General features: G+C 44.2%; 2 protein-coding genes across 12 annotated transcripts in view; both read left to right on the forward strand.

The window, feature by feature from the left end:
• The first annotated feature begins 5,780 nt into the window (after positions 1-5,780).
• On the forward strand, positions 5,781-17,344 carry dtd1 (D-aminoacyl-tRNA deacylase 1). 11 transcript variants are annotated; one of them, XR_008830984.1, is made up of 7 exons: positions 5,781-5,870; positions 6,213-6,303; positions 7,631-7,866; positions 8,651-8,748; positions 14,274-14,438; positions 15,173-15,482; positions 17,043-17,344. XR_008830984.1 is itself a non-coding variant. In XM_056409985.1 (6 exons), exons 1-5 carry the CDS (start codon positions 5,828-5,830, stop codon positions 14,427-14,429), a joined length of 624 nt encoding a protein of 207 aa, XP_056265960.1. In that variant the 5' UTR covers positions 5,781-5,827; the 3' UTR covers positions 14,430-14,438; positions 17,043-17,344. The 11 variants fall into 11 exon arrangements, 7 of the variants coding, with proteins under 7 accessions (XP_056265960.1, XP_056265958.1, XP_056265957.1 ...); XR_008830988.1 differs by having other exon boundaries at positions 15,419-15,482; XR_008830986.1 differs by having other exon boundaries at positions 14,274-14,429; positions 15,419-15,482.
• A 6,395-nt stretch (positions 17,345-23,739) lies between these two features.
• LOC130189596 (sodium/potassium/calcium exchanger 3-like) overlaps positions 23,740-26,580 on the forward strand; it is a 48,957-nt gene continuing 46,116 nt past the window's right edge. Inside the window, exon 1 of the mRNA XM_056408469.1 lies at positions 23,740-24,095. Within this exon, the coding sequence (XP_056264444.1) occupies positions 23,900-24,095 (196 nt within the window). The 5' untranslated portion in view covers positions 23,740-23,899. The remainder of the gene's footprint in view (positions 24,096-26,580) is intronic.

Genomic DNA, 26,580 nt, shown 5'->3' on the forward strand with positions numbered 1-26,580 from the left:
ATTTTAAACACATTTTACTTGCCTGGGTCTTATTGCCTTATTGTTGTGCTCTGTGTGTTGACGGCAATAATTTGCCTGAGAGAACTGGGTCTTTATGAAAATATGAACTTGATCTGGCTTGATGGGTATTGAGCTTGAAAAGGACAGAATAAAGCCCCCAGTAGCCGTGAGCTCTGTCTGTTGGGTTTTGCAATATTTTTTACATTTGTTATCTTCTACCTTACAAACACTTTGTGTTTTTTTTGCTCTTAAAGCAATAACTGTACTTTATGCTATCTACAAACACTCATACAATTCCACTCACTAAAGTGCATTTGTTGTTGTTGTTGCAACTTTTGCATTTAATCGGACACTGCAACTTCCTAACCTTCTTTCTATATGTTATTATATTTGTATGTAAGCATTGCACCTTTTATTATCTCTTGCTATTGCATGTATCTGATGGATCAGTAAAGCCAATCTTATCTAATCTTTAAAATCCATCTTCCAAGTTAAAGAGACATATATGCTAAAGTCATTAGAGTTATTATTGTTATTCATGACAGTTATGGCTGCTATGATTCATGTTAGTACTTTGAAGTGATGACAACCTTCAGTCTTATTTATGTTTCCATAACTCACAGGTTTGAGTGACTTTACAAAACAGAGTGGTGGTGAGTTTTCTTACCTTTTAGATCATTAGTTCAGAAAGAATCCCTTACTCCCAACGAAGCGTCCCAGCAGAGTCTGTCCTGTTCAGCACATATATTCATATATGTGTATATACATGTATCAAGTCCAGGTGCTGAAGGAATACGCTCGTGCAGTGCCGAAGAGCTGCACGTGTCTGACGATAGCTTCAGTCGACAAGTCCCGACAAAGTGGAACGGGCCCTGACGGGCTCTCTGTTTGGAGAGTGCAGGCAGGAGAGCCCCGGGCTCCTTGAACCGCAGATTTAAACACTGGAATACAGGCGGCGAGAGTGTTGCACGACTCCATCGATGGTTTTTTTCTATTTCTTGGGAGTTTTTCCTGATCATATGTGAGGTCCTGGGACAGGGATGTCGTATGTGTACAGATTGTAAAGCCCTCTGAGGGAAACTTGTAATTTGTGATCTTGGGCTATACAAAATAAAGACAATAATAATAAATAAAAAATAGCCTGTCACTAGACAGGTGTGTCTAGTACATATGTGTGTCTACATACAGTATGTTGGTTAAATTCACATTTAAAAGTTCACATTTTAACTAGCAAATGTACTCCTTCCTCTTTTCTTTTTACTAGATCATCATCAGCAGGTTTTGAATGTTGATTTGAGTGATACTCCTTTTTAGGGCTCATACATATTGTTTATTGGTCCACATGAGTTTTGTACAAAAGTCACTACACACTTACATTTATGATAATGTCATTATCAAAAGACAAAAAACTATCTGGAACGACGAAACCAAACCCCGGGATGGAGGTCTGTTAAAACAAGTCTGAATCCATGGGGAATAAAACGTATGCAGAATGAATTCTTCGTGATATATATGTTATGTCTGTTAATGTGACAGCAATCCAATAACAACACAGCATCGTGTGTGTTTTTTTCTTCTGTCTCTTACGCTAACGTGGATGGTCTGTTTCCACGGATTCATGATTTCACCCTTCAAACTAGCATTGATTTCTGTCACCTCAACATCAGCGGCGTGAAGTAATCGTTATAATAATTCTTATTTTCCAATCCTCAGATGTCTTTAAAAGTACGAGTAGTTCAGGGAGAAGTGAGAGAGGGGTATTCAGAAGCTCATGGCGAAACCCCATGATTCATGTTTGTGTCTGTGCTGGCAGGGGTCAAGCCTTACGCGTCAAGCCTCCAGGAGCTGGAGCATGACAAAATAAAACCACAGGTGGATGAATACATCTATGAAATATTGTGGATGCATCATTCATATTCAAACCAAAATAAATAAACATTTACAATAATAATAAACGGAGGCTGTTGAGATAACTCCTATTGTACTGTACCAAGATACGATATTGCCCGACTGTATCTCAGTGAAAGCCACTCATTGTTGTAATGAATCACATGTTCACCCTCTTGTACAGACGAGAGGTGGGTAATAACAGATGTTCACCTGAAACACATTTAATATGAAGCATTTTCAAAGAACAAATCTGCTGAGATTCTATATTTTACTTGTAAAGATCAAAGACAGCGACCTGCTAACAAGCATTACGCTATATGGTGCCTGACAGAGCTCCACATCACAGAGCCACTGCTACATGTTCCTTCATCTCCATGATCATGTACGCTGGGTTTCATTTGATTCCGTCTCACATACACTCTCCTCTTGATGGAAATCCCCACTAGAGCACCACATCTGAATTAAACCATAGCGGAAAATAGAGTAATTTAGTAGTTCTATATTTTTATCAATTGTCCTTTGGGGGCATCAGGACAACAGGGGCTGAACTGAAAGGCAGACAAATTCAGGGGGAAAAAGGGATGATACATTCTTTATTTTATTTTTTATTTTTTAAGTTCAACACAAACAAAGTCAAAAAATGAGTAACTGAAAAAACATACAGCCAGAGAGAGACTTCCTTCTCTTCCCAGGTAGATATGACACCTCCAAATACTTTACAGCCGACAAATGCAACTCTTTCCTCTCGTTTATCAAATGAAAATTGACATAATTTACAGCAACCTGAACACCTCCCCGCCCTTCCCATCTCTCCACCTGCCCTCCCCATATTCACCCCTCAGCCCCTTTCTAAGTTCCCCCCTATGTCCCCATTGGAGCTCTCTTCCTTCACAACAGAAATGAGAATCTCCACCTGGATCCCATCCCATCTACTCTCACAAAGGACTGTCTCCCAGTCATCACACGCACTACTCATCAAAGCAAAATTATAAATATTATATTATTTATTTTTATCAAACTCAGAATATACATATATATATATATATAATATTTATGATTTTGTTTCCTTTAAAAAATATATAATATATAAAAACATAACATATTATGTTACATATATTATATATATATAACATTTGACATTTTATATTTATATGTACAAATATATACATACAAACAAAACGTTTAACGCTTGATAAAATCCTGACCGGAAGTTTTCATTTGTTATTTGCACTTCCGGGTCGACTGTCATGGCGGCGCACAGCCAGAACTGAAAATAGACACCCAAACCCTCTGAGGAGAACAAACAAGCCCGTCCAGAGGAGCAGACTGCTGTCATGCATTTGAAAGACATGGTGAAGTGGAACACCAGGGTGTCTGCACTCTATGCCATCGGCATGTGGACCTTGATCGGCTCTTACGGTTACATCAGATACAGGGGTCGACATGACGTGGAGCCAGGTGAGGAACACCGAACCGTCACCGCGCCACACTGCCGGTTATAGGGTCTATGTTCAGGGGTCGACATGGTGGTATCACTGCTGTAAAACAACAAGCTATCTCGACGTGTACAAGTTGAATAACTCGTGAATACGAGTGGTCCCCCTATTGTCTTCCTAGAATCCGAGTCCTCCAACAGACCTTCACTCGAGCCCTGTTGGGTCCAGGCGGTCAGACTCGCCCCGCGTGGTTTACAGGAGACATTGCGCGAAGAGCGCGTAACAACTGACTTCAAAATAAAAGTTATTTCATTCAAGTCTGTTCAGTAAGTCTGTTCTTAAGGAATACATGACATCAAGAGACATGACGAGGATTGTTTATGTTTAATGTCTGTCGAAGTTAGAACAAAACACAATAACTAATTTTAAAGCCTGAATTACAATGGTTATAATAAACAAACATGAAAGGCAGTGGCGGCTGGTGGAAATCATTTTTGGGAGGGCCATCCAATCAATTTCAACAAACATCCCAGTATGATTCGATGCAAAAAAGTATCAAACACGCATTTCTACTTTTGTAGTTAAATATGTAACATTTACTCCAACACTGGCATGAGGACGTCTTATTCCAACAATTCAGTGTATAAATACAAAAAAACAAAAAAATACATCATGATATATAAATACTATATAATATAAATATACAATATACATATCACACCTATATTATCATAACATAAATATCGTATAATATAAACCACACATGTTTTCTTTTCTTTCTAATCTGATATTAGCGGGAACATGGCTCAAGACATTTTAAAGTGACTGCATGAATGTGCCTTTCACGTTCAACATAAGGTGTTTGGGTACTTCAGTATTTCAATGTGTATTTTGAAATATTGCACTTTCTACTGCACATTTGTCCGACAGCAGTAACTGCTTCGCAGATTAATATTTTTAAGTGCTTAAGTACATTTGCTTCTTACTTTATTTATCTAGATTTTGATTTGTATATTTTTGCTTAGTTAAGCCTTGTTAACTGCAATAAATAAATAACACATATGAACACCCTTTTAGTATTGATTATTAATATTATTATTATTATAAGCCCAGTTTACGTAGACACGCTGTCCGCTCTAACTGCTCACTCTTTTACTTTTTAGAAAAGATCAAAGAAGCGGTTCAAGAGCCAGAAAATCCAAACCAGGTGGTCCACTGCACGACTCGCACCAAAACCACCATCGTCTACCGGAAAGACTTTGTCCCGTACAGCAAAAGGATCTCCAACTTTTTCCAGTCGTTCAGCGGGGAACCTGAGTGTGGAGACGGTGACGGTGACTTTGTCATGGAAAGGGACGAGTGAAGATGGACAACAGCTCGTCGAGAGACTGGATTTATAATGAAGTATGAATGAATGTTTTGGTGTGAGGACACTGCCATTGTGTTTGGATGCTAATGGTCTAACTGCATATATATATTTTATTCTTTCCCTGCCAACAGTATTCAGTAATGTTACTGTTGGCTCCTGTTCACAGGACAGCTAATGATGTGGAAATAAACCTAATCCCTTCATTATTTAAGAGGCTGTTCTTAATGCTATGTGTTACTAACAACACCAGCCATGTTTTTAGGGTTAACTGGAACCCAGGACAGAGTCAGCCAAGATGGATTCATCCGTTTTTGTCTTCCAAAAAAGAAAGATAGAAGGCCAATGATGTGGGACTGGTATTAGAAGCACCTTTTAGTTTCCCAACCTGGTGAAAGCAATGCTGTCCATTCACGCAATACCCTATTACTATAATGTAATATTGTAAAATGTGTATTATTGTTCCAATGCGTCACACAGTTGGGCTGTTGTATCAATTAAAAATATTGAGTTGTGTTGGGAAAATAAGCTCTCTCTCTCTCTCTGTCTCTCATTCCCTGCTTGTAATAAATAATTCATATTTAGAGGTTGCTATTATATTTACTATTTAAGTTTTTAGTCACACTGTACAAAACAAATACTCCATTACATGTCAAAATCCTGCTTTCCCAAATTAAATTAAACAAATTTAAAGATAAGAACACGTGCTATGCAGGAAAATTTGCTTTGTCAGAGTTAACTGTTGTACTATTAATAATGTCTGTATTAAAGGCCCAAAGTCATTTAAGCTATTTAAAATACTGTTGTGTACATGTATTGTGAAACAATGCATCACATCCTATGCTCATAGGTTATTTGCTTATCTGCAAAGTAAAAAGTAGAATATTCAAGCACAAGGGAGCAGGAAATGAAAGAACCCAAGGACGGTAGAAGTACCTCATGCATGTATACTACTCGAGTGACTCAACTTGGTTAAGTCCCACGAAGAAGAAGGATCACGTCTGTCCCACATCCTCCGGAAGAAGGGGATGTGTGCGCTGCTAGTTCCGGCCCGCTAGAGGGCGCTAGTGTCCCGTCCACGGCGGAGTTGTGCGTAAGCCAAGAGAGCGAGCGACCCGACACGCGCTGCGGAACAATGCGAGCTATCGTTCAGAGGGTCACTAAGGCGAGCGTGACGGGTAAGCGACCGCTCGGACCCGAGCGAGGTGCACTTGTCTTGCTCCCCATTCTGGTAGAGTCGCTGAAGCGCCTTCGTTTATTACCGAGCATGCGCGTTAGCCCCTTTAGCTGGGTTAGCAGGAGCACAGCTACGTTAGGCGCGCTGCCCCAAAGACTGACATGGGGGAGGAGGGCGTTCAAGCTCGGAGGAAACCAGCAACGGTGGCATGCTGCCTGCTCCTGGCTCGTGGTAGCGTTCAGTCTGCCCCCTGTCCGCTGTCTATCTGTCCGTCCCGGCTGCTTGTCCCTGAATGAAGACAGTATATAGTTAGCTGCTCATTAATTGTCCTGTGTGTCTGCAGTGGGGGAAGAAGAGATCTGCTCAATAGGACGAGGACTGTGTATCCTGCTGGGAGTGTCGGTGGACGACACCCAGAAGGATGCGGACTACATGTGAGTGTTTGTGGGAGGGGCCTTCAACACCAAGACGACGTTACACATCTCTGATGTTGTGCCAGAAATGATTTAGTGTTCAATTCGGATAAAAAGTAAGAAACCTCCAGGAGAGCAACAGAGGAGGATCCCTCCATCAGGATGGACGGAAGTACATAAATGTCATGTGACCCGAACGAACAACGTTACAGAGTTACAACACATTCAATTCAATTCAGTTTATTTTGTATAGCCCAATATCACAAATTACAAATTTGCCTCAAAGGGCTTAACAATCTGTACACATAGACATCTCTGTCCCAGGACCTCACATCGGATCAGGAAAAACTCCCAATAAATAGAAAAAAGGAAGAACTCTTCAGGAGAGCAACAGAGGAGGAAGCAATAGATGTCATGTCTACAGAATGAATCATTACAGAGTTACAACACATTCAATGAATATGACAGACATTATTCATAATGAGAGTAGAATGCATGATTAAAAGATTACAACAACCACAAATAACAGCAACAGTGGATATAGTAGAATAATGATAGTAAAAGCAGTAATGGTATTGGCAATGCTAATTGCAATGCAACTAATAATAATATTGATAATAGCAGGGGGTGTCATGCTGGACCAGGGTCCAGATAAAACCACGATCCATGTCGGTCCACTGGAGAGCTGACACGTTTGTCTCTAAAATGCCCCTTTAAGTCAATTTCTTTGGCACACTTCTTTTACATAGCACACGTTTAAAGAATTATCGTCAACAATTCAATGTTGGATGTCTTATACACTTATAGCTGATGACTGATGAGTCATTTCAAAGTGGATTGAAGCATTTTTTTTCAGACCCTAGTATGATCTGGTAGTGGTTCGTGGTGTGTGGTTATGTGAGTTCTTCCTGCAGTGCAGAATTAAGTCCGCCTGCAATGAAACAATGCAGACTCGTGCCCGTTGACTCATCCAAAAATGAACGTGAACCAATGAGTGTCTGGAACAAAAAGGTGAGGGACATACAGACATCGAAGACTGTTTCTAGCATGCATTGATAATGATGAGCAAAGATAGAAAGTAGGGAGCTCACAACTATCAAGTGCTAGCAGAGTTTTAGATTTCCATACAGGGTCAGGACTCTGATCAACTATATGGACGACTGAATCCTTTTTGTCTATGATAACATATGTCAGTCCAGATTAAAGTAGGATTTCATGAAAAACAAGAATACAGGAAAACTGTGTGGTATAAAATCCCTGAAGTGTCCGCTCACGTCAACCAGTTCGCCCCCGTGTCAGGCGGCTTGTTTCCTCACTGTGTGTGTGTGTGTGTGTGTGTGTGTTTCAGAGTACGAAAGATCCTCAACCTGCGGCTGTTCGAGGACGAGAGCGGCCGAGCGTGGGCCAAAAGCGTCATGGACCGGGACTTTGAGGTGCTGTGCGTGAGCCAGTTCACGCTGCAGTGTGTCCTGAAGGGCAACAAGCCGGACTTCCACACAGCCATGCCCGCTGAGCTGGCCCTGCCCTTCTACGGCAGCATCCTGGAGAACATGAGGAGCAGCTACAAGCCAGAGCTCATCAAGGGCGAGTACACCTGGCGCTTAATGCTGCCTCCGGGCTGCTGCTGGACCGGTCAGGCTTTAGATAGTGTCCCTGTTATCCCTACACATTGAGTGTCAGCCCGAGGTTTGTTTAGCGTCCGTCTGTCTGTCCACAGATAATCCCTCATAAGGACCCATCAGCGTGGTAATGAATTGTGCTCTTTACAGCCGAATGCTCGAGGACCTCTGGACCTGATTGGCTTTGATCAACTGAAGTTGGGGAGGGACAGCCGAGTGATTGGTGGGCAAGATGGCGATGCTGCACTCGTCTGAGTGCACGTCTGTAGTATCGCCGCGGTGACGGCGTGGTGGTGACAGTGGCAGTGAATTGGGTCAGCCCACCGGGGAGCATGTGCGGAGAACACCTTGTCCCAGCAAGGCAGGCATAAGGCTTCCTAATAGATTCCCCCCCCCCAAGAGAGGAAACATGATGATTCAGCGTTTTTCAACCGTGGCTTCATTGTGCAGAGGGTGTCATTAATCTCCGGGACCCTGTTTGAAGAAAGGAGAGGACTTGGGTTGAAACTACCTGTCCTCCTACAGCCACTTCGGCTCTTGTCCTCAGTGTCTCAGGGGTCCACGCTATCCCACGTCCTCGTCACACACTGACTGCCTCTTGGCGTTAGTTTAGATTTAGTCCACTTTGGGCTAACGGTGTCGGTCATGCCGACCGATGAAACCTGGCTTCGTCTTGCATCTTTGATGTTTGATGTCCAGATCTCGTTCGTGGCGGCGTGTATAATGTGTGTTTGGTCTTGTGTGTCCAGACGGGAAGTTCGGGGCCTTCATGCAGGTCCACATTCAAAACGACGGACCTGTTACCATCGAACTGACGTCCCCCACTGGCCCCTCAGACCTCAGACAGGTACGTGTTCTTGTGCATGACGGCTCGGACAAAGTGGACTGACGGAACGGTTTACCTCGAGGTCCACGCGTGAGCTCTCCTGGAGCTTTCAGCCGTATTCAGAGTCATTATGAAATCTGAACTTGCTTCTTCTTAAAGCCTTTTGAGGCAAATGCGTGATTATGGGTCACAAAACTAAAATTGGCATGACCTCGTATAAAAAAAAATATATATTTAGCTGCTCATTGTTTATCTCATTGTGGTCCACTTGGTGGCGGTACTTACTCCCCTGTTGTGTGCAGAGACTCTGCTTCTCCTGTTGCATGTAGAGCAGGTTGTCTTCTCTTTTTTAGATCAGGATTTTGTGAAAAAACATTGAGTGTGCAAAGACAAGAATTCCCCGACTTATTTATTATGTAGCTGTAAATATGAAATCAGATCTGAGCTCAGCTGACTGCTCTAATGACAAACCCATAAAGAATCCTCCATCTCGACAGTTTGTGCTGCTGCTCAGTGGAGAACCGTTGGGTTTTTGGTCAGATGCTTCAAAGCTAACGTCCTCGTGCTGTTTTCTCCAATGTTGTCAAGTCCATCTCGAAAATAGACAAAACTTTGATGTGTTTTTTTTCTCATTTCAATTCATTGAGACATATTGTGGGATGGTGATGCTTGCACCGTTGCCTCACAGCGAGAGGGGTCCGGGTTTAATTAGAGACACACTTTGTGCGTGGAGTCCACATGTTCTCCTGTCAGTGTGGGTTCTCTCCGGGGGCTCCGGCTGACGTGCAACTGAGGTTTAATTGAAGACTCTAAATTGCCTGTCGGTGCGGATGTGAGTGTGAATGGTGGTCTGTGCTGTCCCGGGTCAGCTGGGATCGGCTCCAGAGACCCTGAGCAGGATAAGTGGTTCAAGATTATGGATGGATAGAAGAAAATATTGTTTATTAATTAAACCCCAACTAGAATACTGGTTAGGTTCCCCTCTATATCTCTTGAATGAAGCACCATAGTCTCCACCTCTCAGCCTCTTGTTCCAGAAGGCGTTCATATATCCGTCCTCAATGGATTCTGGTCACTCCCGTGGAACCCGGCTAGTGTCCTTATGCTCTGGTTTCAGTCGGCTTTGGCTGCCCTCCCCTCGGTGGCCTTGGCTCGCGAGCGGCCCAATGGGAGGGATATTAAGCAGTCCTGAGAAATGTAATCTTGTCTGTTTGGGAATATTTGCTGTGGGGGCCGATGAGCCAAAGTCGAGGCTGAACATCAGGGATAGAAGGCCAGCCAACAGGCGAAGCTTGGCACGGGGGGGAAGTGAAGCAATGGCCAACGGACACTGTTCCATTCTTTCCATGAATCAGGGATTAAGTCCTCTGCGGGGTCAAGAGGCCAGCACACAATGGAGATATCCAGAGCAATGGAAATCAGTTGACCAGGGTGGAGGGCACAGGGTCCTTGTTCTCACCTGATCGTGCGTGCGTTTGGTTTCGGGGCTCTGGGCTGAAACTCGAAGGATGAAATGTTTGCTGATGTCAGCTTTCTATCGAGTTGGGATTGATAGTTTTGGGGTTTGTAGCGTTCAAAGGAAATGATCATTCAGTCAGCACCACTTTAAGCAAAGACAACTTTGACACTTTGATTTCCTTTGCTCTTGCATACATATTTGCCTGCCCTTCCATGTGCTTACGTAACCCATCTAAGTCAGAGAGAGCAGCTGCATAGACCCCCCCCCCCCAAGGGGCCCAGAGCCGGCGTCGGCGACAACAGAAGTGACAGTGGTGAAGTCAGGAGGAGGAGGAGGAGGACGACGACCGTACCATTTGAAAAGTCTTCTGCATTAAGTGTTTTACTGCTTTACCCTAAAGTATTTGAAATAGTAACAGGGTTTTTTCTGCATAGAGAAAATGTGGGCGCGCGCCTAAGCCGTTTTCCCGAACGCCTATGACAAATCCCGAGCGCCTAAGGCAAAAAAAAGTCTGCGATGGAGAAAAAAAAAACTGTGTTCATCACTTGCATGTCAGCTAATATGTTCTCAATAGTATGTTTCAAGGAGGCTACAGCCGAACCCTCGTCCTGTTTTGATCAATAGTAATGGAGTTGATAAGCGTGTCTTCTTGTCTGATCAATACGCAACTGTGAGGTGCGCGAATGGACAGAGCGGCCAGCTGCTGATCACTTAACAGCCCGACGTGCACGAACACACCTGGACAAATGCAAATGAAATTTCCACTCAAAATGCTGACAAAAGTTTGATTAACGATTTCCAACGCAGCCTCCATTGGTATTATTAACATGGAATGATAATATATAGTGTAGGCACGAAGAAAATAAAAGGAAATTGCAAAACACCTGGGAATAAATACATTGATTAGAATATATATATAAAGTTCTATGTGCTCGCTATAACTTCTATTGGAGCCATTAATCACTTGTGCAATGCATGTCCGCGAATATGTTTAATAGTATTTCTCAAGTACTGCCGAACCGTCGTTCTGTTTTGAGCAATAGTGATCGCGTTGATAGACAGATCGAGTGTGTCTTCTTGTCTGATCAAGACGCAACTGCGATGTGCGCGAACTATATGCCACTAGGGCTGCAACTAACGATTATTTTGATAATCGATTAATCGGTTGATTATTCTATCGATTAATCGGATAAAAAAACAAAAAAACCTTAACTTTCAACCCTTTATTCAAAACAGGGTCCGTACGGTCATGGAAAACCTGGAAAAGTCATGGAATTTTTAAATGGCTATTAGCAGGCCTAGAAAAGTAATTGAAAAAAATGAAATCCCAAAATATTTGGAAAAGTAATGCAAATTTGTTTTATTCACATTTTAATTTACACGGTATATATACGGTATGCTTTGGAATTCTCATTGTTAGTTTAAATACTACATATTCTCACTTTGTCACGTATAGACAGAGTTTTCACTAAATGTTTAATCATGGAAATTTGGTTTAAAGTCATGGAAAGGTCCTGGAGACCCACTGGTCACCATGGTGATGAACCCGTCACAAACAGACAGCTTTCCTCTCCTGAGCACTGGTCCCCATGTGGCCCCGCCCCCTGAACAATATCAGAGACGCGTTCCGATTTATTATTTTTCTCACCTGGCCCGCTGCCGTTGAGATTGCAGTGAGACGCGGAAAAAATGTGAAGTGGTGCTCTTCACAATAAAACATCTTTGATGAGACGTGTCGCGTCTCGGCCAATCAGCGTTTGGGAAGTTAGCTTAGCTTGAATGTTAGTCCGCTACATCTGCTGCTGTCACGCTGCACGGTGTAGCGATACTAACAAAGTACCCGTACGTTAAAAACGATGTGATTTAGCATATTTTTAGTATCGATACTTCATTAAAAGAGCGATCAGAGCGCACGCTGCTCCGCTCCGTTAAATGGTGTCTGCACGCGCAGCGCTCACAGCGAGTGGGGGCGTGGCTTATCTCCGTTGCCTTTCTCCATGGAAAAATATTTTCCGCTATCCGCCATGGAATAAATAACCATGTTCTCTACGTTATACTCTTGTGGAAATGCCACACGTAGTGACATGTAGCGCCCTGGTGTCTGGGTTCATAACGTCACCCGGAGGCCCACTTAGCTCCATGAATGTCTCCGACGACGTGAAGGACTTCCGCATCCAGCGCCACGTGAGCAGCAGCAGCCAATTAGATTCATCAACAGAGGAGCAGCTCAGCGCTGATTGGCTCTCACAACGCAGCGTTCAGTCGTCTCCTCTCCCTCCGCACTTGTTTCTCCTGCACTGCGCTCAACTCAACTTTGTTTATACTCCGTGACTTATTGAGCGCCGTAATAATCGCGCGACACAACGAATCGATAATGAAATTCGTTGCCAACTATTTTAATAATCGATTTTTATCGATTTTATCGATTCGTTGTTGCAGCCCTATATGCCACCCAATTATCAACCTGCAGAATCCTGACTTCATCATTTGGCGGTAATTGTGGTACTTTTTGGAGACAGGAAAAAAACAAAAATACATAGATATCTGCTAATTACGGTGACATGGCAACATAGACCGTGCGTGCGCAAAAAAAACAATTTTGACCCAGGAAAAACCCTGAGTAGACGTATCACTCCCGGATCAATGCGACTCAGATGATGCGACACGAGGTCTGCATAGAGTTTTGCTGTTAAACCATTTACCGTATGTTACTTCATCAAGAATTAGCACCGTTTTCTTTCATTCCACATTCTCCAAGGATTGAGGTATCACAGGGCGAGTAACAGGGATACATGTGAAATGTCGAATGCTCTGTGGCGAGGAACATGTATGTTCGGTCACAGTGGCCTCAACACAGTCAGTGGGCCTGGTTCGTACCACAGCATGTAATGGGTTCAAATGGGAATAACACCGATTTTTTTGTTTGGGTCCTGTTTGTTTCAGTAGCGTTATGTCTTATGCAATGCTTTGGATTTTTCCAGATGACGTTTAGCTCATGAATATTTCCCGGCAGCCATCAAAGTTTCAGCGCCTGTGTTTACGGGCCCCTTTTCAGACAGAGGCTCCTGTTGTGTTCCATGGGCTGTGAAGAACAGTGAGGAGAGGAGGACTGACTCCCGACTGGCACTGTGAACCGTTATGTTGGACCGCGTGGAAGGCGGCGCATGCAATCACAACAATAGACCCGTTGAAGTGGGAATACGACGAGCCGGAATAGAGAGAGCAGGAGTGGATGCACATCCACAACAAGAAGTCAGCTGTGGAGTGCTGGTCTGTGGCGTTGATGTGTTTCTCCCTCCGTGTTGAATTCATTTCACTAATTCTCATTCATGCTGGGATGTTTGGTGAATACTGAACATGCTGCAAAGGTCACGATCTGCAAGTCATGATCCAACACATTCATGATCCAACACATTCATGAAGTGAGCCCCCAGGTACCCCGGGCCAATAAGGTCTCAGTTCAGCCAACGGGATTGTTTTTCTACAGCGCACTCCACACACCGGCTCTAACCAAAAGTTACTCCTCTTCTTATGTGCATTTTCCTCGGAAAAAGAGTGAGAGTGTGCTCGTGAGAGTGTGCTCACCCGTGTGCGCGGATGTGTCTGCGCGCATCACGGCAGAGCTCCGAGCTCCTACGCAAGTGACTTTTTTTGGTCCCGATGTGCGCACACACGCCGGCATCGGAGCTCTGCGGCGCGCGAGATGGAGAGCCGAGAAGTTTTTAACGCGACACGTAGAGACAGAATGGCATGCTGCTGGTTAGAGACGATCAACATCAGATCGGTCAAGTACGCAAAGGCGCGAAGTTACACAAGTGGCATTACGCATTGTTGATTATTTTCGCCCATGCGCACCTGCGTACCAGTTATGTGCACCCCTGTATATATATATGTATATAGTGTTAGCTTTAAGTCATGTTGTGCACTCCAAGTTTATTCTGGTCTGTAAATGTGAAACATTTTCACATATATTATTATTTATACATATTATTACAAACTCACCCGAACGTCTTCTGAAAACTACAAGTATCATTCAAATATTGTCCAACTGTTTCTCCCATCCTGTATGTGTCTTGTGTTTCCTCAGCTGTCAAAGCAGGAGAAGCAGCAGCAGAGGAAAGAGAAGATGCGCTCCAAGGGCCCCTCCGAGTCCAGCAGGGGGAAAGGTGCTGGACGCTCCCGACAGGACCCCAACACCAGTAGTGGGGCCGACGGGGATGTGTCATCAGAAAGGGAGCCCTAGGTCAGCCGGGTGAGGGGGACGCGGGACACGTACACATCGGGACACACACACACACATGTGTCCTCAGGTCCTTAAAACCTCCCGCGTTTAGTTTTAATGACTGTTATTTGAGGTCTTGAATCGTCTCTTAAAGGTATAATGCGCATTGTTTTGCCCAATGAGTTGTTGTTGTTGTTGTTGTTGTTGTTGTTGTGTACTTGTATTATCTCAAACGTTTCAACAGGGCTCAAACCCAGAAATCTGTCAGGAAATTGTCAAATATAGTTCTCAGTGTCTTTTTAAAGCAAAAGACTAACGTTATGTTTATGAATGAATTAAAGTGAACTTGACGGCAGATGTTTAAACGACCAGTTCGACTGACATTTGCAGAACCTGACAGACCCGAACACACCAGAACAGTAACAGCTGTGTCTTATCGTGAGAAAGCAGTTTTAGTTTTTTCAATCCGGCTCGGTCCTCAGTGTCTCAACCCCCCGGCGCTAGCTCGCTTATTAGCTCAAACAAAAGCCGTCTGACTGTTTGGATCTGTAAACATTACTCTTGCTGCTCCAGAGAGAAAGTTATATTTAAAATATAAATCAATTTGGAAAAATTATATAAACTAAATAGCAATTATCATGTAATGAAAAAAAACTAGTATGAGTATCGATAAAATAACCAGACTGATGAGGAATAGGGTTGTAACTCATCAATGTTTCACATGTTCATAAAAACCTGTGGAGTAAACAATATGTTCCCAACAGTGAAAATGTCATCCCAAAATATCAGCGCCGAGGATCTTGTGGACGAGGATGCATGTGACAGTGTTTTGGCTGACTCAGCCGGAGAGAGGCCAGGCTGCTGCCCACGGGGGGGCCTCCAGAATCTGAACTGCAGAGAGCAAGCACCGACTGGTGGAGCCTCTGTCAACAGAAACCAAATCATTCTGCGTGTGCGTGTGTAGGTGTGTGTGTGTGTTTCTATGCATGAACGTGTTCCTTCTCACTCAGACCACCAGAGCTCCTAGCAGCACCATTGGAGGCCTTGAACTGATTGCATGTCCCCATCTACCAGGTCTGTCCTGCAGCCTGCCCTCCATCTGATGCACCTCACTCGTCCAGTTGAGAGCTCTGCTCCTCTGTCCACCCGAGTGTCCAAGACATACGGCTGCAGATCTGATGATACGATGGCAAAGTGGATCAAAGATCGTTGGCCTCGGGTCTTGGGGTCTTCTGGTCACTTCTAAACCGCCCAATGCTTGTGCACGGTGTGTGTTATGGGCAATCCTCGACAAGCACAGAAGAAGCCTCCCGCCATCGTTTCTCGATGTGAGAATTGAAATCCCCCATCAGAATTATCGAGTCCCCAGTCGGCCCCCTATTCAGGATGCCACCCAGGGCGAGGTGCATATTTCTTCATATAGGGTCAGTAACTCGCTCCTGGCCCGTCCCCTGAGACCACTTTACCAAAGAGACCCGACCAGGAGCTGTTGCCCCCGACATTACGGCTCCTAGGATCTACAAACCCCTCCGCCATGTTAGCTCCTCCTCCTGCCCGCTCTCTTTCATGTTGTTGACGTTTGCAGTGAAACTGGGCAAAGCTCAAGAGACACCGATCTGTTTGTTTCTCCTTCTCTGTGCTCGTGTTGTTGGGAGGAGGGGGGTTTGGGGTTTGGGGTTGCTCCTGCTTGCCTTCAGTATTTGTTTACTCGTGCAGAAACGGGAGGAGCAGGAGGAAGAGCACTGCGTCATCTCCCTGCTCCTCTTCTCTAACGGCTCTCTGGCCCTGCAGCTCACCTCATGAGGGTGACCGGTCCCGTTCCGCCGTTCACACGTCTGACACCCGCGTGAACGGGCTAAGATGCGCCATTGACTTGTGTGGCATCATTTTGGCGTATTTTGCTGCAGCACTACGATGCCTCCAGAGTCGTCCTCTTCCAAAGGGGGCTTTGTAAAGCGCAGGTTGTAGTGTGGGCAGGTGCGCCAGGAAAATGAATTCCTAATTAATTCACGTCATAAAATAAGTGAATAGGAGTTTTGGGATGTCGGACAAGGGGCTTGCAAGCTTGACGCGCTGCATATTTTAAAGAGAGAATTGGGGTTCCCGAGCTCTGCTTGGTGTGACTTAAACATGAGCAGCGTGTAACAGTCCTATCTTCTCTAGCCTTCCTTCCTTCCTTCCTTCCTTCCTTCCTTTCTTGCTAACATTTTATGACATTGTGAGATATTCCTATCCTACATTGTCAATTGCTATCTATATACATATATACTCTATATATCTACTGTCTGAATATATATATATGAATTATCTAGCTTTTTTTCTTTCTTTTTTGTGTGTTTAGCCTCTTTATTTTATTTTTGTTTGTTTGTTTTTACTTTGCTCTGTATGTTTGTTACAAAAATCAATAAAAAGTGTCCTTTGTTGCTCAAGGGTCTGGGGTAGTTCATTGTGGCTGATGTTAGCAACCTCCAGGTAGAGGCTGGTTTGAACTGTAATTGCAACTCGTGGCCACAGTGAGCGCTGTGCAGAAACAAGTGGCCCGGTTACACTTTACACATTGTAATACTTGATCATTGATTCATGGGGGCGAATGAGAAGAGCCAGGGTCTGAATATGACTTTTCTCTCTCCTCAGGAAGGCCTCAACCCTCAGTGACCCTGCCAGCCGGTCGTGGACGGCTTCCATCAGCAGGATTCTCTCTCTCTGACTCTCTCTCTATGTCTTTCTCTTTCCCCGTCTGCCTGTCTCCCTCCCTCTCTGCTCAGAGGCGTGGGACTGACCTTGAAGAATAACTGGGCTCCAAGGTCCTTGGCTCACAGTGAGCATGAGAACAGCGAATACCTTTCTCAAAGCATCGGTGACGGCCTCGCTTTTCATCGCTCCGGTACATGTGTAAAGTGTGTCAATAAAGGTGATTGCACCTGTTTGAATAGACAGTGTGTTTTGAGGTTTGCTGCGGAACACGGGGGTGCTGTAAAAGAAATGTCTATTCTATAGCTAGACCGCATCGCAGCAACCCACGCCAGCTCTCCGGCTAATTCAATTCAATTCAGTTTATTTGTATAGCCCAATTTCACAAATTACAAATTTGTCTCGGAGTGCTTTACACATGTACATATCAGACCTGCCCCAAAACTCACATTGGATTGGGAAAAAAAAAAAACAACCTTCAGGGGAAAAAAAGAAAAGAAGAAAAGAGAGAGAGAGGAGAGAGATCCTCTCCAGGATGGACAGATGCAATAGATGTAATGTGTACAGGACAGATTTAGAGTTTAAATAACATTCAATGAATATGACAGTGTGTATGAATAGTTCATAGGCATATATTCCACGATGGAACTCCGATCCATCAGGCAGCATGCAGGGGGGGAGGAGGAGAGAGGGAGTCTCTCAAGGCGGAGTCTCAACAACACAGTGCGTAGTCATGAGCAGGAATTCCAATTCCAGACTCGATGATCCATCATCAGAAAGGCAGAAAATGATCTCCGTCCTCATAGGGTCCGATGAGGTGAGACGGAAGAGGTCAGGACCGAAAGAGAGAGGAGTGAGTGTGATTGAGATGATTCATGAGAAAGAGAAGAAAAAGAGAAAAGAGAGGAGAGGTACTCATCCATCCATCCCCGGCCCCCACAGCTATGCAAGCTATGTAGGATATCAAGGGGCTGCTGGAGCAAACATTCACTAACTAACTAAAAGCTCAAGAGAGAGTCAGGAGGAAGGTCTCTCTTCTCTGGACTTGAGGTGTCTGTGTCCGACTGGGAAGTGGGCTGTGAAAAAAGTAAAGAGGCTTGATAACCTTTAAGGCTCTGGCTCCTATTACTTTTTTTTTAAGACTAGAAGTACAAGTGTAGTAGGTAATTTAGTGAGCTAGCTCAATGGGTAATGATGGTGGTACTACAAGCAAGATATGATGATGGAGCAGCATCACAAAAGAGAAGTTTTTTAAAGAAAGAAAAGAATTTTAAAAGGATTTACTACTGAGCCAGCTAGTGCAGAGTGAGTGGATCAGGAGTGATGTGATCTTTCTTAGTTTTAGTGAAGACAACATGGAGCATTCTGGGAGATCATCAAGACCTAAGAGATTTATTATTAGCAGCCAGATAATAAGGAGTTGCAGTAATCCAGTCTCAAAGTAACGATTTTTTTTTTTTTTTTTTTGATTCTTTGAGAGATGATGATGAATTTTGAAAAATGAAATGCAGTGCTTGATGGAGATTAGTCCTTTTTTTTTACGGGAGTTAAGTAAAAGGATCACGCCAAGAGATAGAGCCAAGATTCTTTAGTGTGGTGTTGGTGCCAGGGGCTACAGAGATAACACATCACCAGATCACCAGATATTAAATTCAGGGGTTTGTCTGAGTTTAAAATTAATGAGTTTTTTTATCAGTTTTTTTTTGATCCAGATTTTTGCTTCCATGTTTTTATTATTGCTTTAGTGTTGAATTTTCTTCTTGAGTTGTGCTCTCTTATCGATATCGTGTCATCTAGTGTCAAAGTCATCTGAATAACAATGAAGATTTATGTGATAATATTGCCCAATAAAATTGAAAAAAGGTATGTAAATAAAAAAAAATAATTTAGCCAAAACCTTGTGGAACTCTGGTACAAATTCGGGTCGGGTCGATCTGATGAATCGATATAAAAAACCTGAAATCGAATGAATAAATAATATTTAAACCAAATTAAATGCGTGCAACTGGATGTCAATCGACTGCTCCAGTCTGTAAGGTCAAATGTCACCAGGTCGAATGTAAGGTAAGGCTAAAAGAGACCAGAACAGAGAGGAGAGGCCTTAGTGCCATTAATTAAGAGGTGGTTTGTTCTTTTTTTTCTCGGTGCTGTAAATCCTCTTTTAAATTTCTTTTTATGACAAAAAAAAAAACTATTATGATTTAAAGGATTTCAGTCGATTTTTCTGGAGAGCACTCGAGAAGAGAGGGGGGAGAGAGAGATCGGTCTGATCCAGAGTATGTCTGTAGATCCAGAGTGGGATTCAGAGAGGTTAATAACCAGGTTGAAGGAGTGTGGTATGTGGCCTGTTAAGAGCAGAGACACATTGATAATAAGAGACACAGAGAATATATAGAGGCACACTTTAAATAAGCAGCCCTTACAAGGATGGGGGACAGGTCCAAGAGACAGGGTAAGAAGATAAGAAAGAGAATGAAGATAATTGGTCACGGTTGAAAAAGCCAAAAGCCTCACCAGGCACTAAGGCCATTCCACCAAGGCATCAAGGCAGATGGACAGATTGGCCCATTGAGCCTTGATGAGAGATAATATAGTTCATAAAGTTTAAAAAATTAATAAAAAGTAAATAAGTTCAAAGTCCATAACAACTGTAGTCATTAGGCGATAGGCTAGAGCTGTGACTCTGCTGAACTGGCTTTTTTTTTTTACATTTTTGAAACCTGGGGGAGTTTTGTTTTTTTTTCTATTACTGATGTCTTATGGCTCTGCTGCTTCTCGCCGTCTTTAATTTTTTCTTGATCCTTACTATCTCTAGCGACTAAGCATAGTTCTTCGTGATTAAGTTGAGAATTATACCACAAGCTTTACCGATGCTCTTTTGCTCCTCTCTGAGGGGGGCTCTCCTCCTCTTCCTCTTTCCTCTTCCTTCTTCTTCCAGGGGGGTCTCCGGGTGTCATGATCAATCTGGGACGGACTAAAATTAGACCAGGAGTCCCTGTTATATTCAGGCGATATATAATCAAATACAGAGAAAAAATCTTTTTTAAATTTTAGCAGCTACACTACAGTAGAGACATCTGGTGAAAAAAACTTTGACTAACTGTGTACCTCCGGTATAAATTCGATTCTGTGGGAGACGCTCAAATGCTCAATGTCAACGCCATAGGTAACAGAACAAGATCAATGTGGCCAAGCTGTGTGAGTGGGTTTCTTGACTCTGACGCATGAGTCCCAACAAGGAGATGGATGCAGCACTACAAGCAATATCATTCAGGCAGACATATTCTTCATGGCTCAGCCAGGTTTCAGTTAGGCAACATAAATCAATGTGATTATCTGATATTAAATCATTTAGTAACACAGCTTTAGATGACAGAGATCGAATATTTAGGAGACCACATTTAATAGACCTATTTTGTTGCACTGCTGAAATAATGGTGTTAACTTGTATAAGGTTATTGTGTACGACTCCTCTTCTGCTTACTTTTAATTTATTTAATTGAAGTGGCCGTGGGACAGACACAGTCTCTACTCTAAAGTCAATGCTTTCTACAATGTCGGCAATGTGTTTAGAAATCACTTGTACCTGTTCTTTAGAGTGCAGACACCTCCAAATAAAAGATTGGATCTGAATGTCTCTTATATATGATGAGAACTACACTTTCACACTGCCTGTGCAAATCTGTTATTGTATCTGGAGAGCCCACCAACCCACAGGCTGTGGAAGAAGACAACCCAGTCACTTTGTTGCGAGCTGCCTGGATCAGAGGTCATGTGATTCAACCAGCCAATCAGAAGTGGCTCCTTTTCCCAGGTCACATGCAGACTCATTAAAATATAACCCTTGAGAACTACCTTTGCAAAGGCGCACCATATTTGTTCTCACAGGCCAATCAGAGCAGTCTGGGTAAAGATGCTGGCGCTACAATGGAGTTTCAGATAGTATGATAAAAGAAATAGTTTTTGTTGAGCATTAAAACATGTAAAGCTGTTCCAGAAGAAACCCCAGAGTTATGGACCTGTAAATGAGTGGGATGTGTCCCTTGTTGCCTCACCAAACCCACCAGGATGGAGCAGCTTGGGCTCAGTGACGCGGAGGTCACCTCTTCAGCATCACTGCACCGGCAGCAGGCCGGTTGGGCCTTTCAGAAAATACTTGACTCGCGAACATTTTTATTTGTGTTGATTGTCACACTGTCCTGCTGCGGCCTGACAGATCTGAATGTACATATTAATAATAAAGATGTAATTAGTGATCCACGCCGTGCTGAGCTTTCTTCCACTCCGCTTTGTGTGACGAGAGCAGAAGAGACGCTTGTCCTTATTTCTCCACCTGGCCCGTTTACTTTGTCCCAACTTTACTTCTTTCTTTTTTTTAGTTCAGTGAGCTATTCCTGGCCGACCGAGCCTATCCATGCACCCCTTTTTTCCCTCCTGTGGTGCTGAGCTGAGGCCTCTGTTGTCGTGGAGAGCAGCTACTGCGTGGCGGACATGACCCAAATGTGTCCTGCTATCTGCTCGTCAGAGTGCTGCCTCAAAGTGAGGAATAAATGTACATCATGTGATAACATCTTCCAGCTGCAGCTGAAATGACTGCAGTGGGATCCCAATGCCAGACACGCTTCACAGTACAGGGAGAAGGTAGACTGTGTGTGTGTGTGTGTGTGTGTGTGGGGGGGGGGGGGGGGGATTGATGTACTGAACAAAACCTCTGCAGCAGCAGAGCAGATGTTCAAGGTTCCGTCTCCACAGTCACCTGTGTTTGTGTGAGCCAGTGGGTCTGTGTGTGTGTGTGTGTGTGTGTGTGTGTGTGTGTGTGTGTGTGTGTGTGTGTGGTGGGGGGATAGTCAGACATGGGGAAGTGGGTTAAATTCCAGGCATTCTCCTGCATCTGAAGCCACACGTTTTTTTCTGTTTTGTCTTCTTTCCAACTTATCTTACATCTTGTGCGTGTGTGAGAGTCCTTTGCCAAGCCCACTGGCTATGGAAAAACAATTTAACTGGATTTAATGTGTTGCCCCCCCTCCCCCCCCCTCCTTCCTCTCCCCCTACTTTGTGTGCCTCTGAGAGGTTGGGAATTCATCTCGCCTGGTAATTCCATGCCCAGTCCGAGCTCCCCTTTGCAACTTGGACGGCCATGGCAGCTTTCAGATCAGCAGTCACGGGAGAGAGAGAGAGAGGGGGGGGGGGGGGAGTTTGCCATAAGTGATGCCATAGTTTGTTGATCTCATTTGGAAACTAATTGTATTTCGACACATTAACTATATATCTCCTTCTTGCTTTCCTTCCCTCTTTTATTGTATCGGTCCCCGCTCCATGCTCCGAAGGGTTAAAAACACACAAAGACGCCATGTTGCCTGACCACTTTTTCCATTCTTGCTGGTAAGTTTCCAGTGCTATTTATATGAAACCTCAGGCCCGACCATCAACAAACCCGTTTGGTAACTAACCCTTTGGTAAAGTTTGATCCGCTGCGTCCAGATGTTCTGTTTCACTGTTCAGAGCCACCGCAACATCCCCGCGGGGAGCTGCAGGTGAAAGAGACTGTGACGTCATTAGACTGACAATACTGATCCAACTACTCTCAACTGCTAGTCAAAACTGTACTCCAACTTAAATAATTGGACTCGTTAATTGAAAACAAAATGTATATATTTTATTATTATTATATATATTTAATATAGGCTGTATGAAAAAATACCCAATATATAAATTAGTGCACAAATTGTACCTGCATCTGAAATAAACTGGAATCGCTTCACTTTGTTTGATGGAACCCTTATTTATTTATTTTGGAACGTTTTTGTTGTTGTTGCCTTCTGTGGCACAAATCCTAATATTGGTGGTGATCGATGCCTTTTCCCATTCAGCATCTGTCAGCACCACTGGGCCGTGTCACAGCTGTATAGGCCCTTTTTTTTACAGATCAACAACATCTGTGTGTCTGTTGTCAACATAAGTTGTTGTTGTTGTGGTTGTTGTTGTCTCAACAATCCGGACGAGTTAGAATCCATAACATATTGAATCAGAACAGTTTGTCTGTTTGTTCCATGTTCACTTTGTCAGGATCACCTCAAGTTCTCCCGAAAGTGTTTCAGTTCAACCGGTGAGCGAGTTGACTGGTGACTCTCGGCCTCGTGGTCACTTCTGTCCAACGGTCTGCAGACAGTAACACAGACGAGTGCGTTTAAAAGCCCTTCTGCCGAGAGATACCAGGCAACACGGACACGAGTTCAACAGGAACACCGGTGGCTTCCGTGGCCTTCAAGCTGTTAAACACGTAGACCCCCCGCGGTTTATTTAAAAAAAAAGAAGGAAATAAAGTCCAACCCTTCGAGTGTCACTAGCTGCGTGTCCTAGGCCACCGAGAGAGCGCAGGGGGGCCCAGCTAAATATCGCTATTGGTAATTATCTTTGCGTGTTGGCTGTGTCACCTGGTGCCCGACATGTTCACCAGATGAACGTGGTAGCAGTTTGTGTCTCTCTCTCTCTCTCTCTCTCTCTCTCTCTCTCTCTCTCTCTCTCTCTCTCTCTCTCTCTCTCTCTCTCTCTCTCTCACACATGACTCGTGCAGGAGCGCGCGCCCCACTCTCTTCCGCATTCCAACATGACTTGAGGAGCGCGGCTCGGGCCCGGCGGCACCACATTGACAACTTTTAGTTTCTTTCCCCGTCCCCCTGCTGCTCGGTGGGCTCTGTTTGCCATCCGTGCCCGGGGGGGTAGCAGCAGTTCCGTGGTTAAAAATAATAATAAAGAAGAAAAAAGGAGGCAGCTTGTTTTTGTTTACTTCGGGGATCCGCATGGATGTGGCAGCGGCAGAGGGGGCGTCTCAGCCGGGTATCCGACTCCGGAATCGGGCGACGCAAGTGATGCCGAACCAGAAGAAGGTCCACGCGAGGCGGAAGAGACGAAAGGAGTTGGTTTTAATCCAGATTTGTCTGTTCGGCGGCTTGCTTGTGGTCGTGAAGGGGTTTTCCTACTTGGCGGAACATTCAGGTGAGGCTTCAGCCGATTGTTCAGCCTCCGGTGCGGAGCCCCGGGACGCCGGGGAAGGGTTGAATCCCTCCGGTAGTTTGCTTGTTTGATTAATTACCGTCGGCTCTCTGTGCTTGAACAGTTCTCCGGTTCGGCTAACCCCGATAACCGTCTTTATGTTCACAGCCTCTGGCCACCGTGCTCGTAGAGAGACATTAACGTTAGGCCGCCCCGTGATGAGAAGCAGCCTTCCTGTGGTCACTTAATTCCGGAAGCTTACATGTGTGAAAGCCTTCTCATATTCACACAACAGTGTGTGTTCCATGGCATTTAACACAAGTTTATATTGTTTTACATTTTGATTTCTTTGAATATTTGAAGTTCATCTCTTCATGAGGAACTGCTCTTAGCTGAAGGATGCAGAGAACTGTATGTTCAGGTGTTTTAGCTTTAAGGGTGTATACACCAGGGTATATGCCAGGTTGTATACACCAAAGTAAAAAAATAATGTTTTGCCACAGCAGCATTTATACATAAAGCAATATTAAATATCTAAATGCACACTATATACAAAAATAGAAGAGAATAATATTCCATTAACTAACAAAACAATGGTGCAAGATGTAACCAAACAAACAAACAATCAGCAGTGTAATAGTGTTTTATTTATTTATTGTAAAGTCTCATTGCAATGGGCAGGAATGATCTCCTGTATCTCCTTGTGACAACAGAGCTGGTATAAACCAGGGTCTACTCCGAGGTAAACGCCGGGGTCAATAACAGAATACATGCCAGGGTGTAAACCAGGTATAACCTCTCCAGGTTACCGTCTCTCTCTTCTGACTTCATTACCAAAGAATCCAAATGCAATCCGATGGAACCCCGATAAAGAGTAGCTGCCGCTGTACCTGCTAACAGCAAACATCTGTACCACTTGACGTAACGTCTGCACGATTCTCTCTCTTTTCATCCGTCTTCGACTGTTCCCTTGACACTCCACTTGATTACTGAGTCAGCGTCAGCTAAAGTGAGATGTATTTATCACTTTCTATGGACAGAAGGCCTGCATGAATATTCATACACTCATGATTTGTGCATCATCAGTGGGACTCAATCTTTTTTCTTCTCCCCCCACCCGCTGCGTATCGTGGTTACATGGAAGTGCAACAGTGCTGTTCCCTGCATGTGCTCAGCATCACAGTTGAACAAGAGATCGCTCCCTGTGCGTTTCCCTCTGTCCCTATCGCGTGGTCGTTAACTCTTAATCAGTTTGCCGGAATATCAACTAAAGTTGATTATTTATGATGCGCTTAATGAAGTTCTGCTCAATTGAGCTGGATGCCGTGGAGCCGGAATGGAGCACTCAACGCCTCCTCGCAGTGGTGCATTAATCATTCCCTCACTCCTCTCCTCTCCGTGTGCAAGATATCGCGACAGATAGAAAGAGAGAGAGAGAAGAGTAAAGCGCGGGCACGCACACTGCTGTCGCTGCAGCCGCGTGAGATGTAGCGATGGTGAGGCCAGGTGAGAAGTTCAGCCATGGCCCGAGGACTCTTGAAGAACTGGGCTTCTACCTGAATCCCTCGCATAGGCCAGACTTGTAGTTGGCAGGGTGGAAAGGGCAGAGTGCTCCTGCTGGGCTCTCTGAAGTATGAAATGAATTCATTGGTGTTGCTGCTTCCTTGAAGAATGTGCAGATGTAGCCACAGTCGGAGCTCCACTTTGTGCGCTGTGCGCTGTTGCTCCACCCTCCGAGAAGATTTTGTTTTGGAAAATCATGAAATTCCCCTTCAATGTATGAATTGGGAGGGGGGAGGGAAGGGGGGGGGGGTGAATACCAAACTGCAACATCTGTGGCGCACTCCTCCAGCTGTTCCCTATATCCCACTATTACATAATGAATCAAACTTTAATGTGACAAAGAACACAACCCCACATGTTCAAAATTAAATAAATTGCTTGTCACACACTTTTCTACCTGCAACAGCAACGTGTAACGGACACATTACATTTAGCTGACGCATTTATCCAAAGAGATTCAGAGATAAGTGTCTTGCTCAAGGGCACAACTACGAGGGCGGCCGGAGATCCAATCGCCGATCCTCTGAATGAAAGACAGACCTGTTAACCACTGACCCACCGCCTGTTGCACACATTCTCTGCCACATAGAAGGAAAAATGCCAAACCTTCTCTTGTGTCATCCTGTCCAATCCAATGGGCGGATTAGTTCATTGCATACTGAATATGTTTGGATTTTGAACAATTGCCAAGTTCACGTTGGGGTCTGATGCTGCGTTCACACCAAGTGCGAAAACTTGGGCAAGAAATGTGCGAAGCTGGTCGGAGCTGAGATGCTCCTCCTGTCATCACTGCTGTTGTTGAATCAGGAAATAAATATAGTAGCTGTAGGTGTTCACCCAGAGCTCTACGAGACCTCATGTTAAAAGAGACGGGACAACACTATGTGTATAAATAAATGTGCGTAAACCATATGGTATAAACAAT

The sequence above is a fragment of the Pseudoliparis swirei genome, chromosome 24, assembly GCF_029220125.1.
Source record: "Pseudoliparis swirei isolate HS2019 ecotype Mariana Trench chromosome 24, NWPU_hadal_v1, whole genome shotgun sequence".
Classification (NCBI taxonomy): Eukaryota; Metazoa; Chordata; class Actinopteri; order Perciformes; family Liparidae; genus Pseudoliparis; species Pseudoliparis swirei.